At 36.2% G+C, this 13895-nt stretch overlaps 1 protein-coding gene across 1 annotated transcript in view; it reads right to left on the bottom strand.

The window, feature by feature from the left end:
- UBE3C (ubiquitin protein ligase E3C) overlaps window positions 1-13895 on the bottom strand; it is a 67840-nt gene that overhangs the window by 21207 nt on the left and 32738 nt on the right. The window contains exons 14-18 of the mRNA XM_085050279.1: window positions 12021-12125; window positions 11105-11192; window positions 7707-7804; window positions 4330-4462; window positions 3924-4171 (exon numbers count right to left, since the gene is read on the bottom strand). Of these exons, the coding sequence (XP_084906405.1) occupies window positions 3924-4171; window positions 4330-4462; window positions 7707-7804; window positions 11105-11192; window positions 12021-12125 (672 nt within the window). The remainder of the gene's footprint in view (window positions 1-3923; window positions 4172-4329; window positions 4463-7706; window positions 7805-11104; window positions 11193-12020; window positions 12126-13895) is intronic.

The following is a 13895-nucleotide window of genomic DNA, read 5'->3' as shown; positions in this document are numbered from 1 at the left end:
GAACTAACTAAACCTAGATTGTATCCATCATCAAAATAATGCTAAAATTTAAAATGAACACTTTACTTTTTTCTCAGTCCTTGCTGCTTTTTCTATGAAAGTTCTTCATTTGGTTCCACAAAGGAAGGACTCAGCTCAAAACAAGTCAAAAGACATTTTGTTCTCCATATTGCTTTCCCAATCATTTAAAGCAAAAGCTGGGTCTTGGTAAAACAAATCTAAATCTTTTCAGAAAATCTTAGTGTCTTCCAAGGACTGCAGGTTCTATTGCCTAGAAAAGGAGACTTAATATCATATTTCAAAAATAGATGTTCTTCAGCAACATGAATGTGTGACTCACAAGTGCTATTTCATATTCTGGAATAAGAGAGGTGGAGATGGTAGGACTCAGTATAATCAAAGACACTGAGTGTGTTATACAAAAATCTCTGGTGTCAGAAAGAGTCACTCTGTTTAACATGCAAAGACAGTCACTGCAAAACAAAAATGCAAGAACTAGCAGGTTTATGTCAAAAGGGAAGAAGAGGAAACCATAAAAATTATCATACTAATCTGTCTATGGATTTCCTGCCATATTCTTAAACTAATGCTGATAGTTCATGAAATTTAAGTAAATTATCCTAAGAATTAGCAGCTTGATGTCAAAGAACTCCACACGCAAATAATGTCCTTTTCTACAACATCTGTCACAGTAACATCACTGAATAAATGCAAATGTAAACCGGAAATGGAGAAGTATGTTATATACAAGACTGAGTTTAGGTCAGAACATGGTGAAGTTCAGATTTTAATTCTCTGTCAGTGTTCTACCAAGCACTGTTTCTGTTGAAATGGTTAACCAGTGTTTCCCTCTCTTCAGGTTTGCAGCAGACCACTCAAGAATCAGCATGGAGAAAATCCTCATTTAATATCCTCAGGTGATGCTTCCAAATTTCCTTGCTTTGTTGTTTCTGGCAGCCTGTCAAAAAAGCATCTCTTCTGTTCTCCTGACCAATTCACTACACTGCCAAACCTGCATCAGGAAAGGCTGCACGTGGGGAGATTTTTAGTGCAGCCAGAACATCAACTACTGCATGAGAAAAGGAAGTGGAACCAGAATAGGTGCCTCCCCACAGCCCAAAAGTACCTAGTGAGAGAGCAAAAGGATCACAGCATGTGGACCATCCGTTCTTCCAGGACACCACATGGGAGAAGAAAACTTTACTTTCCAGAGAGGACAACAAAGAGAATTTGGGGTTAGAACTCCTCTACTTGAACATTCCTGACAGCCCAGGACAGCCTTGGATCTCAAGCAAAGCCTGGGACTCAGAGTCCCAGCTGTGCTCCCAGAGAGGTTTAAGTTTCCAAGCCCTCTGGCAGTGGGAGAGAGTTACCAAAGCTGTGCATGGCAAGCTGAGCTTTTACTTTTAAGGAAGAGAAAGGAAAATGCTTAAAAGGCACCAGTGCTAAGATAATATTTACATTTTAGAGTAAAGTCAGTGACAGTTGAGAACTGTAAACTTTGGAAGTGTTTGAGTAGCTGCTGTTTAAGCAAACTCATTTCAGTTTGTTTTTTTTTTTAATATTATTTCAGACACCACATGCAATTACATGATCACACAGTATTATTTCTAAGACTTTTTGCACATCCAGTGACTAAAAAGGTTGCATGAACAAGCTATGTAGTTTGTATGAAGATTTTAATTTCTTCATTAACTAGAAAAAGACACCCAAAAGTCCACAATTTATCCAGAATTAAAATTATTTACATTTCAGATGCACCATTTTTCAAGATAAGTTTTAAACTTTCAGATATTTCTGCTTCTGAACTGACCAATTAACAAAGAAGATGCCAAGCTGTTAAAAACTTCCTGATGAGAAGAAAAACTGAATTAGGTGTAACTTTATGGTGCAGAAAGTTAAATGGATTTGGATATTAGTATGGAATGGTCACTAAGAGACAGAGAATTTCTATAAATTATTATATTTTAATGTATTTGTTTTCTGATAACATTGAAGCTTCTTACGTGAGAGTTTCTGGTGGCAGCACTCTTTACATATTGGTTTCCACAAATAAGAAATTGCTGTGGATGCCTGATTGCTTCCTTTGCATTATATCTATTTTGTTTGCAAAGGGGCTTTTAATAATCCACTATTGCTCTCAAATAACCCTGTGCAAAGCATAAAATGGACACATTTTTGAAAATGGATGAGTGGGTATTCAATAACCTAACCAAGATCACAATACTGGCATGTTCTGAATAGTATGGTCGTGCCTTATCTTTCTGTTGAATTCATCAAATCTCTAAATACACTACTAAAAAGGTGTCTGTGCACCTGGGCAAGGGTAATTATTAAGTAGCACTGTCAATTCTTACCTTATCTAAACATACTGCAAATACAGAAACAATTTATGCTTTCAAAATGTTAAATAATAGATTCTCTGATTTTAAAAAGACAGAAGTAAAACTATACTTGTATCACTCGGAGAGATAAAACACATTTTGCAGCTTCTGCCTCCATGCTAATATTTAAAATTCAATTACAGAAAGCAATGTTGTTTTCACAGAGGAAATTGAAGACTCAAAATTACAATCTTTAAAAATAATGTTTCAAACTTCCCCTGACAGTTGAGCCCTGCCTCCTTCCTAGATATATGCAAAACATTTTTGTGGTGAAGTAACTTCCTTAACAAAACCACAAGTATTTGGTTTCCCACTTCAAAAATCTAAATATGCAGAAAGAAAATGAATCTTGGATATGCAATATCAGACATAATTACAGACTACTGTATTAGTACTGCATCCATCACCCAGCAGGAGTGGGAACATCACTCAAAGATTATTTTATTGAAATGGATGATTTGAAATTTCCATTCTTTAGAAGTTTGGACATGGCAACAGCTAGGATACATTAGCAGGGAATTTGCTTACGAAGAGGCAGTTTAATCTAAATCAGCTGATGGCAACTTCCAAGAACAGCACTGTTTCAACAATTCAAGTTGGCCAACAACATCCCTTGAAACAGCTTCCAGCTACACTACAAAGACATCCAACTGCAGGTCAAATCTCACTGCAAGGCAGCAGCATTTTAGCCTCCAAAATACTTCAGCCACTTAAATGGGACTTTTAATAACCTTCAGTATTAGACAGCTAAGTAGCAATTAGTATTCTTTTTTCTGAAATGGAATTTGTATTCCAAACTTTGTTTCACAATTATTAGCTGTATAAAAATTATTTCAAGCGCTTAGAATGAAATAGCCTCAGCATTAAACCTGACCATAAAAGAAATTGAATGTAATTAACGTTTGTAATGGTTTCTCTCTTTTTTCTTCCCCCCCTCATTTTTCATCTAGCTCAACAAGCATCTATTAGCCTTTGAACACTCATATCACCAAATTATCAAGCACTAAAACTCAATATGCAAATGTACAAAACCCCAAACAGAATATGTGAAAATTAATTTGCACATGGCCCTTAAGTACGGTAAATGCTGATGGCAAATTTTAAATGCTAGCAAGAATTGTACACCTCGCAAAACTAGCAACTGTTTAAAACATTCATCTATTCTAAATCATGAAAATGTAACTGCAGTCATATTCCAAAAAAGCTCCTGGTTGAAAATCACTACAAGCAGAGGGGATCTGTTGGCTTCAATCAACCTTAACCAAGGGGATTATACACAGAAGCAAATAGATGCAAACTTTGCTCAACTGGCAGTCAAGATATCACAAATTTTCTGTACTTGCCAAGTATATAATTTATTAAAACCAACCAGAAATATAGCTACTCTGTAGTAATAACATTCAGACCCAACATCTTAAAGTTATTTTCTCTCAAGTCTAGAAAAACCTTTTTCCCATCCACGCCATCTAAATAGAAAAAAAACATTACTGAGTAATTTCAGTACTGCTATAGCTCTGCATTACACAACACTGTTTTTACCTTTCCAAGCATTCTTCCAAGGAAGTAGTAATGTCGGGCGTAGGAGTCTCCAGCGATCATCTGTGCAGCAGGGTTAGGGTAAAGCAGTCCCTCATTGGTGGTCTTAAAAAAGCCCTGGTTAGGGTTAAAGCCTGATTTGAGTAGTTCGTTCAGAAATTCTCTGAATATTCCACCACCATCAATACCAGCTTCATCGAGACCGTGTGCATTGAGCAAGTGAACACGAATGCGCTTTTTGAGATCAGGCTCTGCAGGGAAAGGAGAGAGACTTTTACCTCTTTTAATTTTTAAGAACTTTCACACCTCAGAGCTGATATGCCTATAGCATACCAGTAAGCAAATATGTAACTACATGGTAAGAACAATGAAGTATTATAACAAGCTGGTAACTTAATTGCAAACCTACCATTCTCAGGAGAAAGTTTATCATAAGCATCTTCATAAATATAATTTCTTCTGATAGTGACATTAATTCCATCCAAAAACGGCCCATCTCCTTGAAATTCTTGTTTATCAGCATAGATTAGTCTTTGAAAAATCTGTTAAAATGAGTAAAAAGAGAAATCATGTCACTGTGTACATCTAAATATTCAATGAGAGATGGTTATTCACTACTGTTACTATCCTTTGAGTTACTTCTGGCACTCACTTTCAAGTGATTTGTCTTCTCTCTGACTGAGCTGCAGAAAGTTAATACAGAGCCACGGCCCAGGGAAGGGGAGGAGGGGGACAGACAGGCAAAGAACTTTTCTGTGCTAAGGTATCATTCTCACTTCTTTCTACATAAAGAAGCACCTCTACAGACATTGTGCCAGTGATTTCAGTTTCCTCTCCCTAACTTTCAGAGTTCTGAAATGCAAAGTATTCAAAAACAAAGTAAAAAAGTCCCATGGGTATTTTGCACTCACAGGGGTTATCCTCAATACTGATAAATAACTTTTTGTCGCCATTTGCAATGGTTAGGAACCTTCTCAGTAACAAAAAATTAGGTGTCAGTTCCTCTCACACAGGCAGTGAGCAAATAATTCAGAGCAAAATCATGGATAGCACTGCCATATTAAAAAAAGAACCAGAGCATCATAACAATTCAAAACAATTATGCCAGATAAAATACAAACTGAACTTCACATCGTCCTTTTTCAAGTCTTCACAACAGGAACCTATTCTAACTGCAGTTAACTGTGCTTCTCTGCCAAGATGCAGCATGGGAGGGGGTTGTCAAATGTATAATAATATTCCCTCTATCCAGGGAGTCTGTGTTTACTATATTCTCTCTTGGCATAATTCCCATATTCAATAAATAGTCCCATACTTTTTCCAAGGGATATAATCTCCCAGTAATGTCAGACCAATTTTTAACAAAGAAGATTAAGTAAGAGTCTGCAGGGGTGTTAAAAAATAACAAATTTACCATGAAAGAAGAAATTTGACTACAGCAGACAAAGCTAGAGTAAGGTCTCAAATCTACTGTTTTTATGGGCAATTGTTGCTAGTGAAGAAGATGCTTTTCAACCAGGAAGATTACAGTACAGACAAGGCAGAATCTTCCCTAAGGTGAAAGGAGGAAAACAAAGAGAAAATAGTCCTAAACTGCAGAAAAAGAAACCATGGAGGGACATAAAGAAAAAAGTTCATAGTAAGAGTGATAAGGTATTGGAAGATGTTACATGAGAGTTTGTGAAATCTCCATCTTTGGAAACAATCAAAACTCATCTGGACAAGTCCTTGTGCATGTTGATCCAACTCTGAAGCTATTTCTGTACAAGGAAGATGTGACTAGAGTACCTCCAGAGCACCCTCCTGACCTAAATTTTTCTACAGATTTACAACATAAAGACATGTAGCCACAGGCACCTTCTTTGTATGTATAGAGCATAAGAATATGCTCAACACCACTGTCCTTCCCGAAGCAGGACTAGGTACAATTTATTATTGTTATCCAACTCCAGATAGAATCACCTGGAATTACATTTCATTGCAAAACTCTTCTTGGTACTGAGTTTGACTCCTACATAACCCAATGTTCATGTGTATGTTAGTCCTGAAAATAAGAACCCTAATGCACAACTGAAGTATTTGCAAGGACCTCAGTTTAACACACAGAAAAATGAACAATGCTGACTGAAGCACACACCATGGGAAGCAGCATCACCATAGTCAAGCTGACCAAAGTATGGCCAAAGGAGGTGAGAAGCAAGGCACTTACTACAAACTGGATTCATTACCTCCCACAGGTAGATACCTGGTGCACCCCAATGTGCCTTAAGGCTAAAGGGGAAAATGCTCCCTGGGGCCAGAAAGCTGAAGATCATGAAACTGGACTTTGCAATTGCTTGTATGAGTATCTGTTATCTGGTAATTAAAGGTAAAAATGTCATGAGGAAGTCAGGAAAATGAAAGGGCATATGGAAAACCCACACATACAAGATGCATTGAGCTGCATTACCACATTAAATTACAAAGCGAGAGACAGCAACTGACCAAAAGGGGGAAAAACCCCTTATTATGGTGGTAGTGTGGTATTTTCTTCCCTTACTGCAAGTTGGCCTGTAGAGGCAGGGGGACACTCCAAAGGAATGCTGACTCCCACTATTACACAAAAAGGAGCACACACACTTGTTCCAAACAGTGTAAGAGGATCTCCTCTTTGAACTACAGAAGTTCAATCTGTAGCTTCATCCTTCTCTCCAAGCTCTCATGCAACTGTTACTTCAGTTTTTGTGATAAAAGCATACAAGGTTCTGTGAATTCCAACTGCACCAAACAAGGCTTCATGAATTCCAAAAATAAACCATGTATGCATCTCAACACAGCATTAAAAAGTCCAGAGGCTGGAAGGCAGTGACTAAGTCATGACACAGAGATCCCTGCTTGAGGTCAAATCCTATCATTTCCCTATAATCCTAGCGTGGAACTGCTAGGATTATAAAGTAGTAAGATGTTTTGTTGGAACAACTTTTTCATAGAAGCTTGAGACAAAAATACCCATTTTCTACCAAAGCTGCCTCTGTCTGTTTCGACAAATAAAAACTGACTTTCCCTATGGAATTACTCCCTTGACAGTGTCTTGTGAAACTTAATGTTTCCAAGACAATTTAGGGAGCAGTTTTTAAATAACTGATACTATTGAAAACAAACCAGTTTTTTTAAAAAAGTGCATAACAGAAAAAAGCTTTACAAATATTTATGATACAAACTGACATAGGTAATAGAATTAACGAATACATATATAAAATCTAAAAAACATTCAAAAGCAAATCCAGTCAATCAAATATAAGAACCTTGCAAATTTTAAGCTATACTCTCTATTAAAGCTCAGCTACTCAGCTATAAATGCAGGAACTTAATCTCTAGGTGATATTTTCCCAAAATGGACATCCATCACCTCATTTGGAGCAAACCCACCCAGTGCTCCCGAGTCTCCAGCTGTGACCCTGCACTGCTACAGACACACAACTGGCCAGGGCTGTGTCACCACAAGAGGGTGCAATCACGTAGAGCCATCACTGAGCCAGGACTGCAAACTGCTCTCATCCATCTCAGAATAAACGTTTTTCATTCTAATGCAATTATTATAAAGGCTAATATAAGTAGTAAAATAAGACAGAAGGCATTAACTTCAAATATTCAGTTGCTGCATGAGTACTGAAGAAAAGGAGTGCAGATTGCCATATCCTTCTGCAGGGAATCAATCCAGTTTCTACTTTAATAAGTGTTCTTTTTACACTTACTCAAAACAAAAAACTACAAAACAAACTGCATATTAAATTAGAAATTAGGTACCTTTACTCTTTCTTCAAAAGGAACTACAAAAGGTAGCTCTGTCAGAATTGCAAGCTGTCGTTCTTCAGATACAGAAAGAGGTGCTGGTTCCAAACCCACTTAAAATAGAAATAATAATTTTAAATATTTTGGAAAGAACATTTTTTTAAGCAGTTTATTATGTATCAAGTAAACCAATCTACTTTGTATAAAATACATACAATGAAATAGTTTATTTACTACATTTTCACTCAAAACCTTACCTTTCTTTAAACATTAGTTGCTACAGGCAAACTGAAATATAAGTAGTGAAAACACTGAAACAGAATGCCTATAAAAGTAAGTAATTTTATATCTCTTTATTTTATTCAGAAAAAAGATTATTGGCATTTTAGCTTATGAATTAGGAAAAAATGTGTAACAGAATACAATTAGTAACTGTAATGATTTAGAATTTTCATTGCAGGAATACATATTCCTATCCCAATGATCAAAATTGTTTAAAGTTATTGTGCTTGTTTCAACTACATTATCTACTTTCAATCAAGTCATTTTAGGTAAAAATCCTAAATATTAAACCAAATCTAATGAAAGCAACAGAAAGCTAACATTCATTTCAATGAGTTTTCTCTCCTAACAGCAAAGTCACAGTGACCACATTAAATCCCAGTCACTGGAGAAACAGTGAAAACATCACCAAGAACCTGTATAATGTACTTAAGACAAAAATATCGGAGAAGAATTCAAGAAGCCACAGCAGAGAGGCTCATTCATGCAGTTCCCAAACTACTGTGTGGCTCCTCTGAACCCACAGAGGTTGTTTTTAGGAAACAACTCAACTTTTGGTGATGCACAGTAGAAATTACAATCTTTCTCTAATTTCATGGGAAGAAACTCAGCTGGTGAGCATCGATCTGACTGTAAATTAATTAACTGCAGTCAGTATTGCTCACTGACGAGACACTGTGGCCAAAGGTTCACCTGGCTTCAGCCTACAGAAGAAACAACACCCACAGTTCCTTGGTTGTGTCATTTTCATGTTTAATAACCACCTCTGAAAAAAGACTCCAGAGTCTGGACTATTCATAGACCGTACTACAAAGTAAATGTTTCATGTCACTACCCTGTCTGGAAGTTTATGATGACAGTTTCAAGGCTTTTTCTTTGGCTTCTACCCCTGGTGACAAGCATCTCCCTGCCCTTCTGCAACTGGACATCACTTCAATGTTCTTTTTTCTTTGTTTTTTAAATTCTCAAGGCACTTTAAGCAGGGATATTTTAAGCACCAATTTAATAGGATGTGACCTTAAACCACTATTCTTGATATATATTCATTGGGGGCACGTTTCAACATTGCAAGCCTTTGGAATTTCTGATAAAATGCTTATTTGTGATTACCCTTAGTTTACTTAGTAAACATTTTTAATTAAAGTCAATGTATGAAGCCTATTAAGCCAACAGTTAAAAGCATTTTAAATAAAAAGTGCATGTACAGCAAAGGTAAACTACTACATGACTTCGACAGTTCAATTATTTCAGTCAATTAGTCAATTTTATCTGCATTTCTCCATCACAGCTTCTTTCTTTAAAGAGAAATATGGGATGGAGTCATCAATACAGAGGGCATTTAGAACTCACAAGTCTGCCATTTAAGTAAATGAAAAAGCACAAATAAACATGACCATATGTGATTCAGCAGTACTTTCATGCTAATTGGCTTTAACCCATATGGAGTCAAGAGGGATTAAACAAGTCATGTGCACAAGGTTACCTGCTTGTTTTCACACATTCATGTTGACTGCACTTTCTTTTTAGCCTGATTTCACATGAAAACCAGGTTTACATGAACACACTGTGTCACCTCACCATCTCACCCTCAACACACCTTTTGAGCCAATCAGCTGAACTTGAACTCTGACAGAGAATAGGAGATTCAAAAATACCAAGTACTGTGAAAATTTTCAACTGGACAGAGAGGAGAAATTCCTTTAGCGACCTGAATCCAGGAACAGCCAGGAGAGCTGTGCTCAGTGTGACAGCTCATCTGAAAATAGCCAGGAAAACAGGGCACACAGCTACTCACACCAGCACAGCATTCCTTATCCCCCAACTGCCCAGACCAGGGCGAGTTGTGAAATGGAGGGAACTGGGGGTATTTTGGGAAGGAAGATCAAGCAGAGAGCACTGTAGGTATGAGGGCAAGGAGACCAATAGCAGGAGAATGTGGAAGTGAAAAATATGGAAAAGGTCTGACAGTGGAGAACATCCAGAATACACAGCTGTGCAGAGCTATGTAGGTCAGTGGAAGAAACGAGGATTGCTGATGTGGAGAACACGTGATTTCCAAAGAAAGGAACTAAACTGAGAAAAGATAGAATTCAAAATTCTGAGCAGTACTTACACTGGACCAACTAGCTATTATCTGGCAACTACACTTATGAGGTAATTAAAATAAACTTTTACCATCATGGCTACTCAAATAAAAATTATCATTAGAAGTCTTTAGGTTTCAGCCCTGGACAAAGCTCTTAATTCTGTACAACTCTGTAGCAGCAAAGACTAGAGCCTCTACATGATCTACTGTATCTGGCTAAACTCACTGAAGCAGATTGCATCACCTTGAGAGAGAGTATGGACTCTTGTAGATGAATCATTTTGCCAGTTAAAGGCCCTATTTTTAATTTATTATTAATTCTGCACAAGTGGTAAATGATTTAATGATTATTTTACCTGATCACAGCAACGTTCTAGAATAGTGAAACAAAAAAGGTATGAAAAGCTGGAAGAAACAAACTGTCTACATGAGAAAGCATATTGGCACAACTTATCTAGTGTAAATTTACCCTGATTGCTAAGTTTGTCTAATTGTCTAATCTTTCTCTAAAAGTTCCATAAAATCCTGGTATTTTGAGTAATTCAGCAGTTTATGTTTCTGCCTTATCTAATTAGAGACAATATTTATAAACAGGAATTCATATTTACCATTCAAACCATCTGTTACAGTTTAATATAAAACAAAGATATTTCTTTAGTATATAATAAAAGCAAAATCTCAATGCTTTACATCTTCTGCAACTGTATTAATTTTCTCTTACGCAACCCCTTTCATACATATTAATACATTATTTTTAAAACATATCATTTCTCCATTTCATCATTTCCCCTCATCAATGCCAGAGGAAGCTTGGGCAAAGAAATTACTAAACTAAATAACATTAAATATTCTGAAGACATACACACATGCATACATTTTTTTTTTAAAGATCTGAACCAAAATTATGCAAGACTGCCTTGCTTTTGGCTAGCATAACTTTAATACAAAATACTCAACTGAGGTCTAGAAAAAGCAGATTTTCTTTGCATAAAGCAAACTCTTATTTAAACTTAGCAAAGCAAAAACTGTACAGACAGTATCTTACCATCCAAAGTAGATTGCAGTGGTCCTATTCTCCCCATCCTCCTGACTCCCCAGACGTGTCTGGCTGATGGCACATACAGCTGTGTGACCTCACAAATTAATAGGATTTTACAGTTAAACAGGGCCTAATTACACATTACAATTTACTGTTGCCTAGTAAATACATTCAGTGGTCCCACTAAATGCAGGAGTGTGTCTGAATGCCTTAACATCTTCATTTCTGATGATCCCTCCTTACACTTGTGCCCTACAGGAGAGCTGCACAATTGACAATACAATATAAAGCCTATGTATCATTTAAAAATACTACACAATGTTATGTCAAGTTCTGGTACTCGGGATACTACAGAAGCTGACTTTGAATTTTGAGATGTCAAATATTCTGTTTATTTTGTATTGAACATGTGTCATGATTCAAAGGAATCTAGTCCACAGCATGTACTAGTTTTTTCTTCTGCACACATATACACACTTGTTAAGTTCAATGCCTTTTTTTTCAAAAGCTTTTAGAAAAAAAGTAATTTCTAGGTGGGGTAAGTACAGAAAATGCTTGAATTTTCTCTTATTTTGGAAGGGAATTTTCTTCCCTACAGTGCAATTCTTTCATTTAGTATTTTTACTATAAGAAGATGCAACAAAATGCTACCAGATTTTGAGTTCTCTTCTGCTATAAAGGCCAATGATTTACACTTTTGCACCCTAGAGCAAGTTCTACTTTATGGATTGGAAATGTGATTTAACATGTAAGTTTCTTAACAGATGCAAAACTTTTACATTAGAGAAAAGCAACATTATTCCAGGTTTTAAACCACACAATCTGTGCAACATCACCATCACTAATACTGTCAGGAATTAAACAGTTTACCATTGAAATCTTGGCACCTGTGAGGCTTTGTGGAAAAGGACATGACTCTTACCTTATCTGCTTTAATGTTTTCTTGTTCTGAGAGCCAGTGATTTGGTGGGCAGAAATTTCTCCTTGTATCTCTAGATTTCAACATTTTCACCAAGTTTGTGATGACCTAGGTGTCAGAAACACGTATGTTCAATATACATTTAGCATTGTGAATGAAATTACACAACTGACAAGCAGAAGCTTTTTTAAAAAAAAAATTGTATAAAATTGCCACTTATTTTTAACTCACAAACCTTGTTGTTAGACTTAAATACCTCAGAATGCAAGTAAGTAATCGTGGTTCACTTGCTAATCATCAAAAAATTGGCTTCTGAAAAGTCTCATTCCAAAACCTAGGAACCAGGACTACACAGGACTTAGGAGCACTACACACCTGAAGTGCTGTTCAGGGACACCCAAACAAATAATTACCAACATTAAATTAATTATTTAAAGAAAATAACACCTAACCAAGTATACAACAATATGTATTATGTACGTATACAATGTTCTTTTATCTTCCTAGCAAAATTGAGAAGCTGAGAAAAATAGTTATCACAGACAGTAGGGTATCTTTGCAATTTTAGTATTTGTCTTGGCAGTTTCCTCCAATCCAGAAAAAAAATTAAAAATAAAAATAAGTAAAGAAACCAAGCTGACAAGTTCTCCACCTCAAGCAGAATTGTCATACTTGGTTGCATGCCTTCTGTCCAAAGCTGAATCAAGTTAGCCCAACACTACATAAAACATAATTAAGTGGAATCAATAGAATAGTAAATTACTAGGCTAAAAAGACATTATCACTGCTACAATGACCAGCCATCTGTTTTGCAACTTTAAAGTACTGCATTTGAAAAATGAATAGGAAAAAATGTACACAGAGCTTTTCTTAAATGATCTTGCTAAAAGACAGTCTTAACAGACAGGTGCCAAGAGTAACAAAGTTTAATGGGCCTTCTAAAGGATTCTGTGTCTAGATGCTACACAAAAGAGCTTTTAACATCCCATTTTTAAGGTAATATCTTTATTCAAGACAGAACAAAGAATGCTATTAAGGGAACTGTCTGATTACACAGGAATTTTCATCACCTTGCCCTTATAAAATTCGGTGTAGGTTACATGAGTCACTGAAGCTCTGTGGTGCCACTACCACTGTAAGTAAGGCAAACGTTTTTAAAAAGGAAAATAAAACCTGAAAGGACCATCTACATGAAGACCATGTAAATACAGTATTTTACAAGCAGCTAAAGAAACTTTTAAGGAAGCTGAATCAAATTTGGTGAAATTGGAGTTTCTCCTGCAGAATGCATGGGTACTGAGAACACTTGCCAACTCAACTCATAATTCCTGTGTAAAAATTTTCGTAAGTATGTATTCTATTGAAAGCAAAGATGCATTACAATAAAATATATTTAAATGGGGATTTCTTTACAATAACATGTCCAGCGCATGCAGCATTTAAAACTAAAATTCAGCAAAATTAGAAACTTGATAGGATTAACTTCAGATAGTGAAATAATTCTTTTGTTTAACAAAATCCACTTTCATGTACTCATAACTTAAGATTTTCTGTGGAATCTGTAACAGTTGACTACCCTACTCATTCTACCAAGCCAAAAATGGGGAATTCTGTTGAATTAAGGCATGTGCACGTGTAAATCTTACCAAAGACCTCCAATCTGTTAGCAAATATGCACATCACTGTCAGCAGCCTCACTGTGGCCAGATTTACCATTACCTTGCAGAAGTAAAGCCTATATTTGCATTTATATGTGCGTATGTGTGTGTGTATATATATTTCATTCACTTTATATATACACATACGTATTTCATTAGACACCAGAGACATGGAAAACACACCAAAAAAGCGACAAGTTAAAAGAAAAAGAGGAAAAAG

Source organism: Lichenostomus cassidix, chromosome 2 (genome assembly GCF_008360975.1).
Source record: "Lichenostomus cassidix isolate B80296 chromosome 2, HeHo_3.0, whole genome shotgun sequence".
Lineage (NCBI taxonomy): Eukaryota > Metazoa > Chordata > Aves > Passeriformes > Meliphagidae > Lichenostomus > Lichenostomus cassidix.
Note: the sequence above shows the minus strand (reverse complement) of the source record. Positions and strands in the feature narration are given on the sequence as shown.